Source organism: Trichophyton rubrum (genome assembly GCF_000151425.1).
Source record: "Trichophyton rubrum CBS 118892 genomic scaffold supercont2.11, whole genome shotgun sequence".
In the NCBI taxonomy this organism is placed as follows: Eukaryota; Fungi; Ascomycota; class Eurotiomycetes; order Onygenales; family Arthrodermataceae; genus Trichophyton; species Trichophyton rubrum.
The window spans coordinates 144972-164361 of record NW_003456418.1 but is presented as its reverse complement, the minus strand read 5'-3'; the positions used below and the strand labels follow the sequence as shown (position 1 = coordinate 164361).

General features: G+C 50.2%; 9 protein-coding genes across 12 annotated transcripts; 4 read left to right on the top strand and 5 right to left on the bottom strand.

The window, feature by feature from the left end:
* Positions 1-65: 65 nt before the first annotated feature.
* TERG_07815 (uncharacterized protein) lies at positions 66-3428 on the bottom strand (the record flags this gene model as incomplete). The annotated part of the gene is made up of 2 exons (XM_003231468.2): positions 836-3428; positions 66-773 (listed from the first exon to the last, which is right to left on the bottom strand). The coding sequence occupies exons 1-2, from the start codon at positions 3200-3202 to the stop codon at positions 66-68; spliced, it is 3075 nt and encodes a 1024-aa protein (XP_003231516.1). The 5' UTR covers positions 3203-3428.
* Positions 3429-3566: 138 nt separating this feature from the next.
* TERG_07814 (isocitrate dehydrogenase, NAD-dependent) lies at positions 3567-5067 on the top strand (the record flags this gene model as incomplete). The annotated part of the gene is made up of 6 exons (XM_003231467.1): positions 3567-3656; positions 3732-3797; positions 3870-3956; positions 4025-4147; positions 4210-4929; positions 4996-5067. The coding sequence occupies 6 exons, from the start codon at positions 3567-3569 to the stop codon at positions 5065-5067; spliced, it is 1158 nt and encodes a 385-aa protein (XP_003231515.1).
* A 340-nt stretch (positions 5068-5407) lies between these two features.
* TERG_07813 (uncharacterized protein) lies at positions 5408-6423 on the bottom strand (the record flags this gene model as incomplete). The annotated part of the gene is made up of 4 exons (XM_003231466.1): positions 5408-5727; positions 5798-5990; positions 6051-6196; positions 6258-6423. The coding sequence occupies 4 exons, from the start codon at positions 6421-6423 to the stop codon at positions 5408-5410; spliced, it is 825 nt and encodes a 274-aa protein (XP_003231514.1).
* A 794-nt stretch (positions 6424-7217) lies between these two features.
* On the top strand, positions 7218-9794 carry TERG_07812 (uncharacterized protein; the record flags this gene model as incomplete). Its single annotated transcript, XM_003231465.2, has 1 exon — positions 7218-9794. The coding sequence occupies one exon, from the start codon at positions 7218-7220 to the stop codon at positions 9792-9794; it is 2577 nt and encodes an 858-aa protein (XP_003231513.2).
* Positions 9795-10729: 935 nt separating this feature from the next.
* Positions 10730-11496, bottom strand: TERG_07811 (uncharacterized protein; the record flags this gene model as incomplete). Its single annotated transcript, XM_003231464.1, has 2 exons — positions 10730-11304; positions 11379-11496. 2 exons carry the CDS (start codon positions 11494-11496, stop codon positions 10730-10732), a joined length of 693 nt encoding a protein of 230 aa, XP_003231512.1.
* A 360-nt stretch (positions 11497-11856) lies between these two features.
* TERG_07810 (uncharacterized protein) lies at positions 11857-14805 on the top strand (the record flags this gene model as incomplete). Its single annotated transcript, XM_003231463.2, has 2 exons — positions 11857-12472; positions 12670-14805. Exons 1-2 carry the CDS (start codon positions 12179-12181, stop codon positions 14803-14805), a joined length of 2430 nt encoding a protein of 809 aa, XP_003231511.1. The 5' UTR covers positions 11857-12178.
* A 558-nt stretch (positions 14806-15363) lies between these two features.
* On the bottom strand, positions 15364-17127 carry TERG_07809 (uncharacterized protein; the record flags this gene model as incomplete). 3 transcript variants are annotated; one of them, XM_003231462.1, is made up of 4 exons in its annotated part: positions 15364-16321; positions 16379-16680; positions 16744-16981; positions 17060-17127. In XM_003231462.1, 4 exons carry the CDS (start codon positions 17125-17127, stop codon positions 15364-15366), a joined length of 1566 nt encoding a protein of 521 aa, XP_003231510.1. The 3 variants fall into 3 exon arrangements, with proteins under 3 accessions (XP_003231510.1, XP_047607370.1, XP_047607371.1); XM_047750476.1 differs by lacking the exons at positions 16379-16680; positions 16744-16981; positions 17060-17127 and having other exon boundaries at positions 15364-16356; XM_047750477.1 differs by lacking the exons at positions 16379-16680; positions 16744-16981; positions 17060-17127 and having other exon boundaries at positions 15364-16200.
* Positions 17128-17546: 419 nt separating this feature from the next.
* TERG_07808 (uncharacterized protein) lies at positions 17547-18838 on the top strand (the record flags this gene model as incomplete). The annotated part of the gene is made up of 3 exons (XM_047748831.1): positions 17547-17614; positions 17681-17946; positions 18006-18838. The coding sequence occupies 3 exons, from the start codon at positions 17547-17549 to the stop codon at positions 18836-18838; spliced, it is 1167 nt and encodes a 388-aa protein (XP_047604821.1).
* A 96-nt stretch (positions 18839-18934) lies between these two features.
* Positions 18935-19339, bottom strand: TERG_07807 (uncharacterized protein; the record flags this gene model as incomplete). 2 transcript variants are annotated; one of them, XM_003231460.1, is made up of 3 exons in its annotated part: positions 18935-18992; positions 19055-19237; positions 19317-19339. In XM_003231460.1, the coding sequence occupies 3 exons, from the start codon at positions 19337-19339 to the stop codon at positions 18935-18937; spliced, it is 264 nt and encodes an 87-aa protein (XP_003231508.1). The 2 variants fall into 2 exon arrangements, with proteins under 2 accessions (XP_003231508.1, XP_047607369.1); XM_047750475.1 differs by lacking the exon at positions 18935-18992 and having other exon boundaries at positions 19006-19237.
* Between the last annotated feature and the right edge of the window lie 51 nt (positions 19340-19390).

Below are 19390 nucleotides of genomic sequence, written 5' to 3'. Positions count from 1 at the left end.
GAAGACAGATAACGCTTGTTTGATTTTAATAAGTGCATTTATTATCATATATACGTTCAAGGTATTTACTTCGAGGAGCCGGGGGTTTTCGGCTTCCTGAAGCATGCAAATTCTCCACGTGTGGCTTCCCTCAACCTCTTCAAAACGCCACGCATCTCACCAAGTTCGGCCTGTAGCATTGCACGAGCATCATTGGTGGTCCTACGGTCTAGTTCAAGGTATATTTGTCCTTGAACCTTGGATGCGGCATCGGTTGAGTATTGAGATAGTGTTTGGGCGATAAACTCTGTGTCCAAGGTAGCTTGCATGAGCGCAGGCAAAGTATACTGGGACCGTCTCATGAATGCCTCAAGCAGAGCACTGGAGACCTGAGTGAGAAGCTCGGCCAGAATTTTATTGGTTAGATTAGATGAGGAGGAAGACTGAGGGGTTGGAACCCTCATTGGTAGAGTGGTAGAGACCTCATTGTGAACCATTACGAGTGAGAGCATGGTTGAGTATACGTATGGTCGAATTTGATCCGGGCGACTGTCTGTTGGAACCCAGTCAGGAGATGCGATTCCCTCAAGGATAGTATGTTTCAGGTTTTCAACGATCGGTTTTAGATATGACTGGAACAAACGGGCGTCGATCTGGCCTAGTACATCTTGGATAGTTTTCGATTCGTCTGTTAGTTTCACAGCGAATGAAGACTCGAATGTCGTGATGAGTTGCGGTACATGCTCAGCACGGAGAGCTTTGAGGTTGGACAGAGTCAATAATATACGGACGTTCTAAACATTGGGTGTAAGTAATCTACCAATGAATTGTTATGAGTGTATCGCGAAAAACTAACCCTGTTATTTGAGTCAACTCCTCCGCTTGCAAAGACGGAAGAATGGGTATCTGGTCCTGTTGCTGCAGCTTCAGGACTGGGAAGTACCCATTCAACGTCGACCTCAGCGTTGACTGGATGTTCAGCGTTTTCAACCAGGCCACTCAAGGCTTTGTACACGCTAGTCACGAACTGCGTTCTCACCAGTTGGAGAAGCTTTGCCGGAGGAGGTGTAACAACTTCTACCGCACCAGGTTTTCTCATCGATTCAGAAATATAAAGTATTCTTTGCATCCCAGAAAGAATTGAAGACTCAAAGGTCATAAAATAGCTGGGCATTTTACTCAAACTTTTAATTGTTTGGTGTCGTGTCCAATCTTCAAGGTATTTGCACAGTTCGGCATCACTGTTCCACGCAGCACAAGCAGCACGAGCACATCTTTCACGGGTTCCGCTCACCAGGAGCTTTAGTCTATCGTAGGAGCCGCTGTGGCCTGATATGGGGCTCAGAGAAGCCATCTCGCTTGCAGCAGTGCCGATTAATATTAAGAATTCACTGAGGTAGTGCACTCCACTCAGAGGGTTTGAATAAGGCGGCCAAAATGCGAAATCCTCCCACGGCTGCCCTGTTTTCTCTGGCAGCGGAGGGATATTCTGGGGATCGACCATCAAACGAGATTCTGGAGTTAGCCTACTAAAGGGTACAGTTGGGCTTGTTGGGAGAGCAGAGGGGATGAGAGAGGCCAGATCTTCAGGAGGTTCGGCAAAAATGGTGGCAACATTGTCGCGGATCAGACCCATAAGCTCAATGATGCCATCTTTGAGATCGTTGACTCCGTTGGTGGACAGGCGGTGATGTTTTCGGCTCTCACCGTCAAACCCGGCGGGTAACAATCTCTGTTTGCTTCCATCAAGAAAAGACTGCGTGGAGTCCCAGAACCCAAGCACATCTCCAAGAATGCCGCCTTGGACGGAAAGTAGTTTCTTTAAGAAGGTGTGTATACATTCCCAGAGTTCGATTACTGATTCCGAGTCAAGGTGATGTCTGCTGGGTCTAGATCCCTCGCTTAGGAAATTTCGCAGGTAGGGAGCGACAAGTTGTGGATCAGGCTTCTTCCCCGTGGCAAGCCGTCGCCTTAGAGTCTCAATCTCAAATCTTGACCTTTGGCAGAAGGCAGTAATCTTGTTTTTCAAGTAGTCATAGCGGCTAAGGAGCCAGACCCATACCGGGTTATCTTCTACTCCGAGTTCAAGGAGAGCGGCTATAAGTTCCATATGCTCCTCAGCTTGCACACCGCCTGCGCCAACGGGTGAGGTAGATTGTGCATTGCTGAGTCGTTTCCATAAATCGCGTTTAAATGCTTGGATCTGCTTTTCGACGTCCATCCACATTCTTCCCGTGACCAAAATGGTGTAGACCTGTTCATCTCTAAGCGGCTGTTTCGTCGAGGCAGCCCGTTCTGCAACAACCTTCGCCTCGTTTGCAAATCTCCTAGCCCTATTATATTGATCGAAGGTCGTCTGGTAATCACGCTCCTGGATGGATTTCGATAAATGGCCTCCGATTTCATACATTTCACGCTGCTTTTCGACTGCATCTAGAATAGATTTGAGGCCTTCCTCGCGCTGCTGACCGTTCAAAGCTTCACTCCATAGTTCCCGTGCTTGTTCAGATGCCTCTGCCAATGGTGTACTGATGCCAGAGACATTTGTCAGACTTCCGGAGCTTGGTGTATCTGGCCGAAGGGCAGCCTTGCTCTTCGATCGCCATAAGCCTGTGGTAGCTGAACCTAATTGGGAGCCTGACCTGCGGTGCCCGCCAGATGGAGACCTATGCAGTCGCGTATTGCTCTCGCCACTATTCTTCATTTCCGTATAGACGTTATCTAGGGTTGCCTTGACTCGCACGAATCTCTCAAAGTTTGATTCGACCAGCATCTTCAGCGAGGCAGACTTCTCATCAATGGACCTCGACAGGTAGTCCAACCCCTGAAGAAGTGACTGAGTCGAGGCTGACTCCTGCGTTTCAGAGAGGAAATCAGATGCTGAAAAGTTCTTGGAAGAGAGCAAGAATTGCTTCCGTACTCTCTCGTCGTCGACGGGGAGCCCGCGCATCCTTAGTGTTCTTAAAATCGTATCTGGCCCTCCGAGGGGGTCAGGCTCGTCCTTCAGCGCTGCGCCATCGCCGCCTTTGAATCTTTCCTGGTCTCGTTTGCCTGGAATCAAGCCGGAGTATCGTATCTGGGACCGGCGGCGATAGTCATCGCTCTTTGAGGGGCCTTCACCTTCGCCCTCGCTGTCGGAGTCTAACTGTGCGGGCCACTCCTCAGGGTAGAGATCCGGCAGGTTGTAGAACTGCGCCGCATCCCGGGGCTGAACATCGGCCATCTCGGCGTCTGTATCTTGTTGCGCTGTCTCCCTAAACACAGCTCCGTCTTCAGCTGCAATTCATCGCATGTTCTGCTGCTGCTGGTCCTGCTGCTGCTACTGGCATTCTTGTTGATGTCTCGATGTCAAGTTGTTTTAAGGTTGAGGTTTCGAGAAAGGCGACGCACGGAAACAAACAAGACAAACATGATCCAAGCTTCCGGTGTAACACTTTTTTTTTTTTTTTTCGCGGCTTTACATCTTCCGTCTCTTTCTCAAACACCAAACTTCGCCGTCTTCTCTTTTTCCCTTCTTCTCTGCCCTGCCCAATTGCTAAGTTTCTGTCGAGATACCTTTGTTTGCTGTGCCCAGGAGGTCTAGCATCATGGCTTCAGGTCGTCTCTTCTCTCTCCCCATGCGATCGTCCCTGCGGGGACCGACGCTCTCGAATTTCCGCCCCTCTCCATTCTATGCTGTAGGTGCTCTTGACGGAAGAGATTGATAGCTTCACAACAAGGATAATTTGGACTAACGGTGTTTCGCTGGATAGTCTCGATGCTACTCCGTCCAGGCCGCGGACAAGATTGCCAAATTTAACGGCCAGAAGGGCCCAGACGTAGGTGTCCATGCTGCACGGCTTTCGGGTTTTTGTACGGCGAGGGCGGGATACTGACGGGTGCACGATTAGGGCAAATACACTGTTACTCTGATTGAGGGTGATGGTATCGGACCAGAAATCTCAGAGTCCGTTAAGCAGATCTTCAGCGCAGCTAATGTATAGCTCCCCGGATCCTTTCCATGTCCTGAGCCACAGCTTTACTTAATTACCGGTTTTGATCACAGGTACCGATCAAGTGGGAACCGGTTGATGTTACTCCCATCTTGAAGAACGGAAAGACTGCTATCCCAGACGATGCTATCGCCAGTGTTAAGAAGAATTTTGTTGCCTTGAAGGGCCCTCTTGCTGTAAGCTCCGGGACCTTCGTGTGGACCAAAATGTACATGCATATAACTGACGGCTCGACCAGACCCCCATTGGCAAGGGACATGTTTCTCTCAACCTGACCCTCCGACGAACCTTCAACCTCTTTGCTAACCTCCGCCCTTGCCGATCCATTGCCGGCTACAAGACTCCATACGACGATGTTGACATTGTCCTGATCCGTGAGAACACTGAGGGAGAATACTCTGGAATTGAGCATGTTGTCGTTGACGGAGTTGTGCAGAGCATCAAGCTCATCACCCGCGAGGCTTCTGAGCGCGTCCTCCGATTTGCTTTCCAGCATGCCCAGGAGATTGGAAGGAAGAAGGTCCGCGTCGTCCACAAAGCCACTATTATGAAGATGTCTGATGGTCTCTTCCTAAACACCGCCAAGGACGTTGCTAAGGACTTCCCTGGCATTGACTTCGACGCTGAGCTTCTCGACAACACCTGTCTGAGAGTCGTCACTGATCCCGCCCCATACAACGACAAGGTCCTCGTCATGCCCAACTTGTACGGAGACATTCTGTCCGATATGTGCGCCGGCCTGATCGGTGGTCTCGGATTGACCCCATCCGGAAACATTGGAGACGAGTGCTCTATCTTTGAAGCTGTTCACGGTTCCGCTCCCGATATTGCCGGCAAGGGATTGGCTAACCCAACTGCTCTCCTGCTCAGCAGTATGATGATGTTGCGCCACATGGGATTGACCAACGATGCAAACAAGATTGAGGCTGCTATCTTCAAGACCCTCTCTGAAGGAAAAGTATGCTACGTCGAATCTCCATCCTTAGGCCATTGAATTCTAGACTGACTGTGACTTAACTACTAGGCACTTACCGGTGATCTTGGAGGCAAGGCCAAGACCCACGAATATGCCGACGCCATCATCAAAAACATATAAGTGTGGTCTGTGACCCTAACACTACGGACATTTACCTAATGCATTAATCCAGCGCGGATCTTGTTAGTCCCATAAGAAGAGTTAATTAGACGGAGTAGAATCGTTCTGCATTCCCCATTGAATTGGATATTGTTTACCCCCTCCGCTGCATTTCTTATCTGTCTATCTCATTGATTGTTTTGTACCTTGTACCTGTTGCTATGTTATTTTATGTGTATAAATGATACTCGGATGAATGTTCGGAAAATCCTGGGGGGTATTCAGATACATGTTCAATTATAAAGCAATTGGTGGTATTCTGCTATCATACAAATATCATTAACTCATGAAAAGTACATTATCATCGCCGTCTACCCCCTCTTTTTGACGCGGGCCTTCCCTTCGGCTTTCCGCGCGTAGACTGCATCCTCGTAGCTCTTGGGGCAGGAGATTCCGCTACCTTCGAGTCTCCATCACCTTCGTCCTCACTACCGTCCCTGCCTGCCTCAGTGTCCTCTTCCTCCCCGTCCTCCTCGTTGGCGCTACCTTTCTCACTGGCAGCATCTCTGTTAGACTCCACCTCGACCTGGAGCCGTGAAGAGCGCGTGCCTCCCCTAGGTTGACGCTTCGCCCGACCTCCTCGTCGGCTACCTCGGGATGGTGCTGGGGATGAACGGGGTTCTAGACATCCCGCAAAGTCAGTATGGAGTTCAAGGTATAACATAAATCTAATGTATAATTAATAGCTTACCATCCGTATCTGCAATGGTGCTAGGTCGTCTCGAAGTTGCCCTCCCGCTAACGGATGGAGATACAGAGCCCTCTGGATTTAACCTTCGATCCCACATCATGTCTCCAAACTCACCTTCGGGTAAACTAAACGGGCAATAAAGCTCTTGGGGTTGTTCTGCATCTTCAGATTCCTCCGTAGATATTGGCTCTTCCTATATCCAGAGTTTAGCATAGCTTCGCGCACCGAATGGCCAGATAAACTTATCACACACCCTATCATCCAACGCTGATAGATTATACAAAGTCCCTAGCTTCTTCCATATTCCTGGTATTCGCGTATGCTGATCATTCGGCGTCGCATATCCTTGACTCTTCATATAATCCGATATAGCAAGCATGCGGAAGTGCTTGTGCATCCCTAATCATCCAGCCATATTAGCTTCCGGAGCTAGCTACTTGCAGAGCGGAGGCGAACGAACCCACGGGCTTCCAGTGTATTATTCCTTTTAGCAATGATGTCTCTTGTTCGTCTGTCCATGGGTCTGTAACTATCGCGTCGTAATCTATCTCGCGGACGGTAGGTGTGGGCTGTGGTGGTTCTTGCGACGGGGTTGCCGCGGTCTTCTGCTTCTTGCGTGGAGGCATTCTGATATTATACAACTCGTACTTGGTCGCTACTAGCTGTGTAAAACAATATTTGCCGTGTATAAGGTATCTTAGTCCTCAAACTCCCCGTGTGTCTCTCTTGTTGAGCTGTTCCCTGTCCACAGTCTCGGTTGCAGCTCTTGCTTGCTTCTTTGGGAACCTTTGGAAGTCATGCCGATCCCTGCCTTTTTGGACTAGCGTTATTTTCAGTAGTCACGTGGAGATGCGTTGAGATTACATAATCCTCATCTCGAACGCCAAAAAGGGAAATCATTGACAACAGACAAAAAAGAAGCAGAAGAAAGAGATGAAATGCAACGCATATAACTATCAATATCTGGAGCATAGGAGGACAGCTTTAGACTGACGGCTGAGACAATGATATTTTGCGTTGGCACTGGTCTCTTCAGGGTACATCAGTCTCTCAGGCTCGCGTGTCATACACCCAGCCATGGAGTTTGAATCTCCAGAGGACCCGTTTGAACTGGATGTTCTCCAGGAGCCTGTTTTCTTCACGATTGATCCCATTAAACCTTTGGAAAACTACCCCTGGGATAATGCTCTACCAGGTATGAGTCTAAATCTTCGTTCTGGCTTACGGATAATTAGTGGCTGATACGTATCAAGATCTTACGGCGGGGCCGTTTGAGAGTCCCATACACTTATTAAAACATGAAGGTGACACAGTGCACACCTTGAATATATTTGGAGATGAGAAGGTGGAGGAGCCAAGCCCACCAAGCGTGGCAGGTTCTTCATCTAGCTCTGCGCAGCATGATAGCCAAGAAGAACCCATGGATGATATCTCTGGTGAGGATATATGGTCTCTAGACAATATTCCAGCGTTACCTGGCACAGGCTACGAATTATTATCCTGGGATATATTCCCGGATACCCGGAAAGAACAATCAGGCCCAACATGTCTGAGTGAAGCTGGTCCCCGTGGGTTTGACGCAGCTTTGATACATCGAGCCACAAATACCGGTCTAGAGGATTCAGGACGAGTTGCAAAGACTGATGCTTTCATCTCCTCGCTCTTCAAATTGGGTCTCGGTTGGAACTCTGTGTTTTTCCGCTATAACGAGCAGTCCCGCAAATTTGAAAAGCATCTGAGAGATGTCCGCGTCTCGGGCATTAGTTTACCTGCACTCGACGGCTTGACTGAAGGGATCCTGGAATGTGGAATGTGGATGCGAAAACTTCGTCGTTTTGTCGCTAGTGTGCCATCTCAGTCAGGATCGCCGCCTTCCCTGGCCAGTCTCGCTCGGGTGGTTTTCATACTCCTATACAGTATTGAGGATCAACTTTCAGCAAAATCGAAGACAAAACCGACCTTGCTTCAGACGAATATGTACTTTAGACGGATCAGCTGTCTTGTTAAATGTCTAGTGGATATTGTTCAGAATGCGACCAGGCTTACAGCTGATGTACAGGTTGTTTCGATGGTTTTTGCAAAGTGTGATCACTACTCGAATCAACATTTGTGGCTTGCTGATATTTTCCACAAGATCATGGGTGCTACTTCCAGTTTATGGCTGCATCGTGCAGCTCAGTGGATTGGCCTTCGACCAGCTGGCGGCCAGTTAAATGCATCTCAAGTGTTCGATCCCGGATACATTGATGAATATACCACTGAAGAAACGATATTTAATCCAGAGTCAATGCCGAGCTTCATCCCCCGCGAAAATGCAGATGTTATTTACGAGACTGGTGTGGGCCTGAATTTGCTAAGGTCCTCCCACAAGGGCCATCCGCTGGCCGAAATGCACCAGAAGGAAAATACATCTTCCTTGACGCTAGAGTGGGGGTTAACATGGGAAGATATCAACAACATTCAGCTTAAAGCAAAGTGCTATGAGGCCTGTCTGCGAAATGAAATCTTAAAATACAACAGCACCCTCGGGAAAGCCGGTGAAGGGTCCGCGACACCAAAGGAATACACGTTTGACTACCCGCAGGACATAAATATCACCATTGATGATATATACAAAATCCCAGGCCCTGAGGACTGGCCTGAGTCCCAGAGTGAGAGCATGAGTGACTGCCAGGTGAGGTCCAGCAGACTCTACGAGCTTGTAATGGAAGGGTCATGTGTCAATATCGAGAAGAGCCTTATCGCAGAGCATACGTTTGGCCCTCCCCTCGAGTTAGCGCCGTCACTTTCCTTTGCACCAGTCATCTTGGCACAAAGCCATCTTGTAAACTTTTCATGCCTGCATCTACTCTTCAAAGTCCACAAAGTTAGAGATCACCTGCAACTGCAGGAGCGATTTCAACTCCTTGGGAATGCCGAGTTCCTGCTCCGTATATCCCTAGCCCTTTTCGATCCGAACATGCATAGCGGTGAGCGAAAGTCTGGCGTTGCAAGGGGCGGTTCATCTACAGGTCTACGACTTGGGAACCGAAATTCCTGGCCTCCGGCAAGCTCTGAGCTTCGTCTGGTCCTGACGGGGTTACTCACTGAGTGCTATGAAGGTAATTCTAATGGAGAGCACCAGCACTCAGGCGGCCCTAGTTCTGGAGACTTACCCGGAGGACTGAGCTTTTCCATTCGTGAGCTTACTGGGGAAGAACTGGAAAGGTGCAAGAACCCACATTCGCTTGAGGCCCTTGATTTCCTTCGAATACATTATACCCCACCTTCACCGCTGGAGGAAGTGATATCCCCTCTGAGCCTTGAGAAATATGACACAATATTCAAGCAGCTTCTTAGATTGATAAGGATGCTCTCTGTTGTGAGGGACCTGGTTCGCAGCCCTCCGGGCCAACAGACATCAAGCGTAGGAACACTTGAGCAGAGATTTCGCATGGAATCATTCCACTTTGTCCAAGTGGTGAGCGACTATAGCTTCCAGGTCGGAATAAACCACCCATGGCAACAGTTTGACAAGAAGCTCTCGAAGATAGAACGGTGCATTGACGAGGGAGATGTGGAAGGCACCATCACACATGCAAAGGGACTCCGGCGGCTGCGAGAATACCACGAAAGGGTTCTCGACCGAATTATTCTGACGCTGTTTCTGAACAAGAGCCAGCTAAAGGCGCGGAACATGCTTGAAGACGTTCTCCGGTCCATCCTAGCGTACTCCTTCCACGTCAAGGCGTATCAGGAGCGATTGGACATCGCGACAGCAGCGGGCAGGATGCCGTCGTCCAAGACAACGGCGTACTACAACCGGTCGGTTCGGGAGTTGTACTCGCGGTTCAAAAAGCAAGTAGGCGGCTTCATCCGCTTTTTACGTAGCTTGGAGGCAGGCGGTCTCAAGAATATGATTGATCACGATGACGACATGGATGCGTCGGCCGATATAGATCTGAACAGCATTTTTGAGCATCTTCTCTTACGACTCGACATGAACGAGCACTATTGATGAGTTAGATGCTTTGTTTATTGTAATACCTACCACCTCACGAGAAATATGACCTAATTTCAAACAGCTAGAAGGAACCAAATTACTACAATGAGTTTACCCCGAAGCGAAAAAGTAGAAGGCGAAGGAAAGGAAGCGCATGAAGAAACTCATTTCAGGATCGACTGCATGACCGGGGTAGTTATTCGTGCCATGTATGATGCTGTGGTCAAGTAGCCAAACCGGCCGAAGAGACAGCGAAGGGGGAGAAAAAAAATACATTAAGTGCAGAATGTGGCGTACATGGCTGCTTGGTTGTCCTTTTCACCTTGCATATCCCGTCGAGTCATCGCCAGCGAACCGGTAAAGCAACTAAAAATTAGCCAACTGGCTAGTTAAATGGAGGAATCGTCTCTTGTGTATCTATCTGTTGGGGACTGTGAGTGGGATCCCAACCGGACCAGGGCTATCATGGCATAGATAGACGCAGGTACTTTTGAAAGCAGATCCTGACTGGCCGCAAGATGAGCCCCCGGGCTAACATTCCTTTTCAATGCAGGCTGGTACCAGTGACAAGCGAATACACGATACATACAGCGAGTGGAGCGTCGCCCAGGGTAAAATTTCCGGAGAGTTGATTCCGTCAGTCGACGTCATATGCCGGGTCGTCCTTTTCTTTGATAATGGTTATTTATAACCTGAGAAGAGGCCGGGATGGCAGATTGAAGATGAGCTAGGACTGGGGACCGAAGATCTCGAACAAGCTGGGCTGGTAGTTATAGTTTCTGGATAGTTACCGAGGAGCCCGGACGGCGCTCTGGAAGCCTGAATTAACTGTGTCAGAAGGTTGTGTGTTTCGTGAGGAAGTCTAAGTCTATTTCTGAGACGTCGTAAGATCGTGACCGTAGAGTATCCGGGCAGGGCAAAAGGGGAGCGAGGAAGATGCCGTAGCAAGATCAGTCTGCTGCTACGAGCCGCTTGACCTTGTCCAGCAGCACCTTGCTCTCGCGGCCCAGCCGTCTCTTGCCAAACTGGTCCGGCCGCTTTGCCCGGGCCATATCAGCCCTCTCCTTCTGCTTCAACCTCCTCAGCTCAGCTCGCGCCTTTGCCTCCGCGATCCGCTTCTGTGCAGCATCCTCCTCCCTTGCAAAGGGATACGGTTTGGCCCGACGTTGCCTCCTGCTACTGCCACTGCCACTGCCACTGCCACCGGGCCGGCCATCTTGGTCCGTCTCCTGCTGCTTTTCGTCTCTGCGTCGTGCTCTGGCTCCTTCACCTCGCAACTGGTCCAGCTCGCCGTGAGAGTCCACCATGGCCTGTCTGTCCGGGTGCAGTTCCAGCCCAGCCGGCCTGTCTGCAGGTTTTGAACTGTCCTGCCTTGCCGCAGCAGCCTCAGCATGGCAGTCCTCGTTGGCGTCCTGGGTCTCGTAGACAGACTTGACCGGCGCCGCTGCGAGCTCGCGTGCCTTGATCTTTTCGTACGACTTCTTCAGCTTGGCCTTGTGAATGAGATCTGCCTTAATCTTTATGACTATCGCCCCGAGCAAATCGAGTATTAGCACCCGTAGCCCGTATCATCACATTACGCTGGTCGAGGGCTCTCACCTTTGCGCCTGTATGTCCCGTCCGGCAGGTTTGCTGGGCCGACCGAGAAACCCTTCTTCGCCCTCTTCTGCTGCCCTGCCTCGCCCTCGCCGTCGTCCATCTTCCTCTTGGGCGCCATCGTCGGTCCTGGTCGGTCCTCCGAGCCGTTTGTCGAAGATGGTGTTGTTTGCTTTTACTCCGTAGCTCGCTGGCGAAGAAGTGAAAATCTTAACTGCAGCAACTTTTCTTCTGCAGGGATTCTTCCTAGCGGTAACGCCCGTACAAGCCCTTTCACTCGCTCCATAACTCATGAGTGAGCCAGCCATCGTTTCTCCGTCATCGCCTGAGCAAGCAGGTGACTCTTGCATGGGGAGAAAAAGAGACGGAGCAAGCCTGGAGACATGAGGGAAAAGATGTGCTGCCCCGTGAGAGCGATATAAAGAGTCCAGTATCTTCCGTCTTATAGCCAGCAGAGAGAAGGAGAGCGGCCGTCCCTGAAACATGACGCTGGCGGCCGGCATGTAAAAGTCCCCCTTTCCTCTCTTCCACCGTTGCTCGAGATAATTATTATTATTATTATTATTCCATCTGCTAGCTAGCTAGTCTCTTTTATCTCCCTTGAATATCTCCTCCGTGCAGTCACTGCTGTGCTCTGTCGGTCTGTCTCTCCACCGGCCCCGTAAGGCCGCAGGACGAGAGAGCTCTGCCTCTGCCACGTCTCGCTGCTCTGCCCCATCTACGGCCTGACTGCTTGCTGGTTGCTGTGCCTGTACAATGTCTGGTTGAATAACCCCGTTTTATTTGTTTTTTGGGAGCCCAACATGCCGATATTTCAGGATCCAGAGGCCCAGGGCCGGGAGTATAGCTGCTGGTCTCCTGCCCTGCCTCTGCGCCGTCCTGCAACACCACCGCAGCAGCAGCATCTTCTCCAGCACCAGCAACACCATGAACAGCCGGATCTAGCAGACGAAGAAGACGACGAGATGATGCTCGACCAGTCTTCTGCTGATCAGAACATGGAGACCGCCTGTCATGGGCCCCCGACCAGTAGCCGTGAGGAGCTCATCCGCAGAATCAAGGACGGCCAAAGCCCTACCTGGATCCCCAACCGTGCTGTAAGTAGTCTTTTCTCTGCCGGAGCGCTCTATTCCCTTTACTGCTGCGTCTATCCTGGCCAGAGAGGATGTACAGCGGCCCCGGAGCGTTTGGTGCTGTTCTGGAGTTCTTCATCCCTACCGACCCTCCCCCCCTTGACTGCTGTTTTGATATCACTCGTATTCCCCTACTTATTGCTAATACACTACTAAAACAGCTCGAAGAATACTTTGCTACGCATGGTGACTCTCCGCTCGAGAGACTGGAGGAAAAGAAGCGGAATGGCTCGCTTTTGCTGCCGTCTGTGGAGCTTGAACGGTCCCCGGACCAGGAGGCTCCCAGCTACAGATCCTGTGGTTCTCCCGTTAGCATTGAGCGGCCTAGGTCAGCACTTCATTCAGGAGATTTCCGCGAAGGGTCTCCCAAGCTGCTTGGAATCGAACAGCTGGCTGAGTCGTCTTCTTGCGTTGCTTCTTCCTCTTCTTCTTACCAGGAGCCAGGATGGGTAGACTCGAACATCAAGATACCTCCTGCACCGCTGGACCCCTTTGCCAGTCTCAACTTCGGCCACCGCCAGGCCCTGGCCTCTCTCACGGGGAGATCCAGAGCCCCTTCTCTCGGCTCTGTCCCGTCAAGTTACGTCCTCAAGGCTCCCACAAGCCCGCTGGTCATCCAGGCAAACAACCCAGACCTAGACTTCTCCGTCAAGGATGAACATATGGACATATGTTCAACCAGCTCGGAAAAGGCCAACAGACGACGGACTCTGCCGCCAGAGACGTTTCGGAATTTTCCTTCTTCCCCTTCTTCCTCTTACTACCAGGCACACCAGCCCCGGAGGTCTATCACTTCCATGCGGAGCTTGCAGATGGCCTCGTCTCCCCAGGGAGCAGGACATGATTTTCTTCATCCCAGACGGCCCTCTCATTCTGCAGAGGCTTCTCCATTACACCATGCTTCCATGGTTGGATCGTTTGAAGAGTCTATCCTCAGAGGCAGGATGTCGACCAACCCATCTAAACCACTGGATTTCACCGCCGAAATTGGCGTCCTCGGGAAGGGCAATTGCAAGTCGAACCTGAGGTGTCCACCACACGTCACGGTCCCCTTCCCAGCAGTTTTCTACAGCTACTCAGGCTCGGCCAGCGGGAAGAACATTGCAGATGACAGTCCAAGTCCATACGTTGGGTTTATCGATCTTGAAAACTCCCTGCCGGCTGAAAGCAGGCCTGCTACCAAAAAGCCAAAGAAGCAGGTTGCTCCTCGGAAGTGTCCCTGTCACCCTCCTGAAGAGATCCCTTCTCCAGACATATCTCTCTCGCCACGCGGTGAGCTCAGAGCCAGAGAAAAGCGATCTCGGCGCTCACAATCCCCAAAGTCGCCGCCAGGAGGATGCTATCGCATCCCACAGCAGGGACAGCTACAGATCATTATCAAGAACCCAAACAAGACGGCTGTCAAGCTCTTCCTCGTGCCATATGACCTAGAAGGCATGGAACCAGGAACGAAAACCTTCATCAGACAACGAAGCTATTCCACTGGTCCAGCCGTGGACATACCACAGGCTAGCACCGCTACCCCTGACCCCCAGGATAAACCCGTCCTTCGCTACCTGATACACATCAACATCTGCTGTCCTTCCCGGGGCCGTTTCTATCTATACTCCGGCATCCGTGCTGTTTTCGCAAACCGCGTGCCAGATGGCAAGGAGAAGCTACGTAACGAACTACAGTACCCCGAGCCACGATTTAGCACGTACAAATTATCCAAGGAATCAGCCAGATTCGCTGCCGAGAAGGCCCAACAGCACCGCCGTCGTAGCTCCGGTATCAAACAAGGCAATCGAGATAGGGAGCAGATCATTCCCACTTCCTCGTCGTCTTTTACTTCCCAACCGCCCCAGCCTCCTTCTGCATTTCAACTGCGTCCCCCATCCCTGCACGCCCAGATGTCCGACCCTCTGAACCTGCGAGTTGATCATGGGCGTGCAAAGGACCAGGAGAATTCATTTCCAAGCCCACTATACATGTCCCCCACAGCATGGCATATGCGGCCTACCGCAGGCATGCTAGATACTTTTGACGGCATATCAGATGCTCCCTCAACCTCTCCTCGATCAAAAACGGCTCCCTTAACATCCTTCACTCCCCATTCGACCCAGGACGTCCAGCAACAGCAACAGCAACAGCAACCACAGCCACGTCAAGAACAGTCTATACCCTTACCACCCATACAAAATCTCCAGCTACCACCCCTATCAAACTCTAGACCCTCCAGCAGATCATCCAATGCCGAAAGTCTGCTATCTCTCAAACTACGGGATCTGAACGAGTCATCTCCTCCGTCACCATAACTCCGTGTGCCAGTTTCAGCCAGTTTTCCTATTCTCTTATCTATCATCATCCACTCTATCTTATACCCATTCTATCATATGAACTATTCTAATCATTTAAAGATACCCAATCCCCTCCTAATATTAGGGAAAACCCGCTAGCTTGCCATGTACGTAGCTACTTCGAAACTATCATTCCCAGGTTCAAATTGCATGCTATTCCTTCACTAAATGGCTATTTACTCTGCCATCGGAATGGTAATCTCTGGAGTGAGCTTAAATATATCCTCCCCTCTTCACTTCGCAAAGAATCAGGCTGCAATTGATTTGGATACCATATAGAGCATTTTTTCTTCCTACCATAAGCACATTCATAAAGTCGACCAAGTTCGCTAGCGGTGAATTCAGATAGCTCAAATTGGAATAAACTACAGTATTTTATCCATGGCCGTGACTTGACTAAGTAGAGGTATGTATTGCGCAACTACCAAGACATCTAAAGCAGCTGAAATTATGTGCAATTCAACGGACAGCGAACCTGTATTCGCCAGTGCCCGCTCTATCATAGCTTGCCCATGTCTATCCTACATGGTCCACAATCTCGCTGAAAATAGCCCCATCCTTAATAGTGGTACGAATTTGTTCTGGAATAGGGCACTCTTTTGCATCTGAATCTTCAACGTCTTCCTGGGGTGGCAGAACAATGTTGATAGCTGTGCATTTGCTGGTGAGAATCTCGGCATCCATGCTTCCCGCATTAAGATAAACTTGGCCTCCATCAATCTGATCGAACATCACGGCGGGAACGTTACCGTCGATCTGCAGTGCGAACTTGGAGCACTTAATTGCCTCCAGGCTGCTGACCAGTGAGTCGACGATGATAGAGACGCCAACGCAGTTATCAAGAGATATCGCGTTAGCCTTGCCGTTAACCTTGATGATGGTCTTGTTGCATCGGGAGATGAGAATGGATTGGGTGAGAGAGGCAGAGATTTCAACGATATCAGCTGGGCTGTCAAAGTGCTCAATGAACCATTTATTGCCTTCTAGTTGTTTTCGGGAAGGTTTCTTGACGCGCATACTCTCTGGTTTTGGCTTCTTGCTGGGAGCAGGCGATTTGCCTCGGGAAGTAGGACTGCCTGGAACGATTGACTGTGCTCGTAGGCTAGGGTTTTTGTGTGTTTGTTCGGATTTGTCCACCTTTCGGAGACCGGCTGTCACGGCGGAGCCCTGGTTAAGCTGGTCGAAAACAGCGGACATGTCATTGCTAGGTGCCGCTGCTTTGATTACTGGTGGAGGGCCTGGAGGTGGTGGAGGTGGTGGAGGTGGAGGAGCGCCCCCTGCTTCCTTTGCGGCCGCAGCAGGTGGTGCAGCGACGGAAGAAGACCCTGATGACACCTGTTTTAGTGCATCCATCACATCAATGCCATCCTTGTCGTTCCATGTCACTCCCCGAGGGTAGTATTCCTTAATATAGTCGATAAGGGATTTGTAGATTTGATAATAAGCTTGGATGTACTCGACATGTGTCTTGTCCCTTTTAGAAGTCAGCAAAGCCGTCTTCTCCAGCATTCGACGGATCCTGGTTACTCACTTGTCTTTATATTGGTTGAGCACTCGGTTTCCGTAGAATTGTGCTCCGCCGAGAGTGTCAGTGACAAAAGTAGCTGGTCTAGTCTCGAAGAACCAGCCCAACGCAACTACACCTTCTGCCACAGCACTGAGATGGTTGAAGAACGGAGAGGGGCGATTGCTCTCACGGATGTTGTTGATTTCGTCAGATGCTCTGTGCAGGTCTGTAAAGAGCTCTGGGGGTTGTGCTTCGGGCTTCTTTGCCTTCGTAGAGACAAGGAGATATTTCCGCTCGGCTTCAAAGGCTTTAAGGACAGCTTTTGACTATAGTAAGTTATGTTAGTCAATCGCTTCTCTCGCTCTTATGGCTATACAATGATGACCTACTTGGGGGACAACTAGATCACCGAGCTGCTGGCTGATATCCAAGAATGCCTTCACTTCATTCGAGATTATGGCATCAAATGCCTCGATGCACTTCGGTAGAGGCTCTGCAGCTGGCAAGGGGGGAGCAGCACCCGGCGAGACGTTGGAGCTTAGGATACTGGTGCCGGCTGCTGGGCTAGGACCTGGGCTATCGAGGGAGGCAGCCATGTCCTCTAGCCGGGAGGTCGCAGCTTCAAGCCTGTAATAGCAATTACACGTCAGTTATATCTTTTTGGCCCGACAGTTAATGATTAAACAAGAGCCACTCTACACATACCGCTTGATAAGTGTTGTCAGGTTATTCATGTGGTTGTTCGGGACCATCTTGCCAGCTGTATGTTGCATCGCTGGGATAAGGAGAGGGCGGCTCAACGCCTGTTCTCAAAATCAGGCGCAGTGAACGTATAGAAGAAAAGCTCTCACTCCTTCAGTTGACAGAATATTGAACAGTTTAGAGGGTAGGGTGAGTTATCTGGTGCCGGCGTAGACGTAGATGTAGAAAAGGAGTGGGTGCTGATACGTTGTTAAGAGAGACGAAGCATCGAAGGAGCTCTTGGGAGGTTTATTACAATGCCTAATCTTACAAGCTGATACAGCGATTGCGATGGGGATAGCGCTAAATGAAGGGTTAATTACCAATATCATTGTAATTAATGATACCACGCCCAAACCTCCTTTACATACATCTCTACATCGACGAACGTAATCAAAGAAGAAAAACAGGCAGCAGCATTGATTAGGCATATTTGTATTCAGGCAAGAAGATGGCTGCTCGAGATGCAGGGTCACTGCCTGACGGATTTAGGCAGATAGATTTCTGTACTCTCGCCATGTTCATCATTGGCTAGTAAAACCATCCAATCCCACTTCTTGATGCTGATGCTAACGGTGAGAGAAGATTAGACGAGATCGAATATGAGCCTCCAACACCCCCTGTACGAGGTATAGTTGGCGGGGCTGGCTCGTTTGCGGCTATCGGTGCTCGCATTGCAGCTGGCAAGGATCACTCCCGCTCCGTTGGCTGGATCGTGGATGCGGGCAACGATTTTCCCGAGCATGTCAGAAACCTGATTGCAAGCTGGGAGACACATTGTGTATTTCGAGAGGATATGAACAGACAAACCACGAAAGGGTGGAATGGCTATGAAGCTAATGAGAAGAGAGGTATACTACCGCGCCCCAGCGTATATCCGAAGGGATCGGTTTTGACACGGTGTTGTTAGTATTCAAGTATCTCACTCCTAAGATACAGATTGTTCCCGAGACTCTCACTGAGGAGCTTGTGCTTTCAAATACCTTTCATATGTCATGCTCTGCAGACAGGTGCTATAATATAGTACAGGGGGTGCTGGAAAGACGCCATGAGCTCAGTGAGAAGTACAAGGTAACTCTACGGCGTCCAATATTTGTCTGGGAGCCTTTCCCGGACTCTTGTCGTCCGGAGGAGCTTCCAAGGTTCTACGAGGTGATTCGTCATGTAGATGTGGTGAGCCCGAATGATCATGAGATGGGAAGTTACTTTAGCAATGAGTCATGGGGCTTCGATAACCCCAGGGATCAGGAGATATGCAGGTCTATTGTCCGTTCGGGTATAGGCATAGATGGGAAGGGGGTATTAGTTGTTCGAGCAGGACGGGACGGATGCTATGCCTTTTCTCAGGATGACCAGCTAGCGTTGCCGGCATTGCTGGACTCGAAGGCAGTAGATCCCACAGGTGCTGGCAACTCGTTCCTCGGAGCCCTTTGTCAGGTCCTTGCAGGATCTAATCACACACCTATCTGGGCCGCTCGTGAGATTATGGGTCAATCTGGAGACTGGAAAGAAATCTGCGCTGCATGGGATGATAGGGGGAATATTCTAGCTGGATTGATATGCGCCACTGTTGTAGCAAGCTATATAATCGAGCAAGTAGGCGTTCCAGTCCTTTCCTTCTCACCTCAAGGGGAGGAATTCTGGAACGGGACGAGCTATGTCGAGCGAGTCCGTCAGTACACTAAGCATCTCGTCGACAGAAAGGAAACTCTCAAGAGACAAAAGCTTGGAAAGGCTCAATGAACTGAACATCAATTGTCTTCTATCCACTTGAAAACAGAACGCCATAAATGTAAATAACTGTACAGGCCCGTGGGTGCAATTGTTCTCCTTCAACGATCACGAATCACTTTTCGAAGCCAATGCTCGCTCATGCTCAATAATTTGTTTGCTCCACCTAAATCTTGCTGTTAGATTGCTGTCTCATTCCCCTTTCGTAGGTAGGACATGCAGACATACCATCGGCTGGGGAAGAAGCGGCCTGGTTCGGGGAACTTGTCACGGTGTTCATGCTGCGCGCTGTAGTTGAAGAGTAATGCGGCAAGCCCAAGCGCGGTGCTACCGATGACAAACGTATTGAACTTCCAATTGCTCGGCTGTGCGTACCAACCACCGGCAGGAGACCAGACGTGAGTCGGGTAGCTGTGATAATATATAGCCGTCAGTTCACACTGCAACACATCCAACGCCAATTGAACCAGCTAAGCCCCGCTGTACATACCGAATCTTTGGACCTCCACCCATCTTTTTCTTCAGAGATATACAGTCAAACAACGAACGAGATGCGGTCCTGTA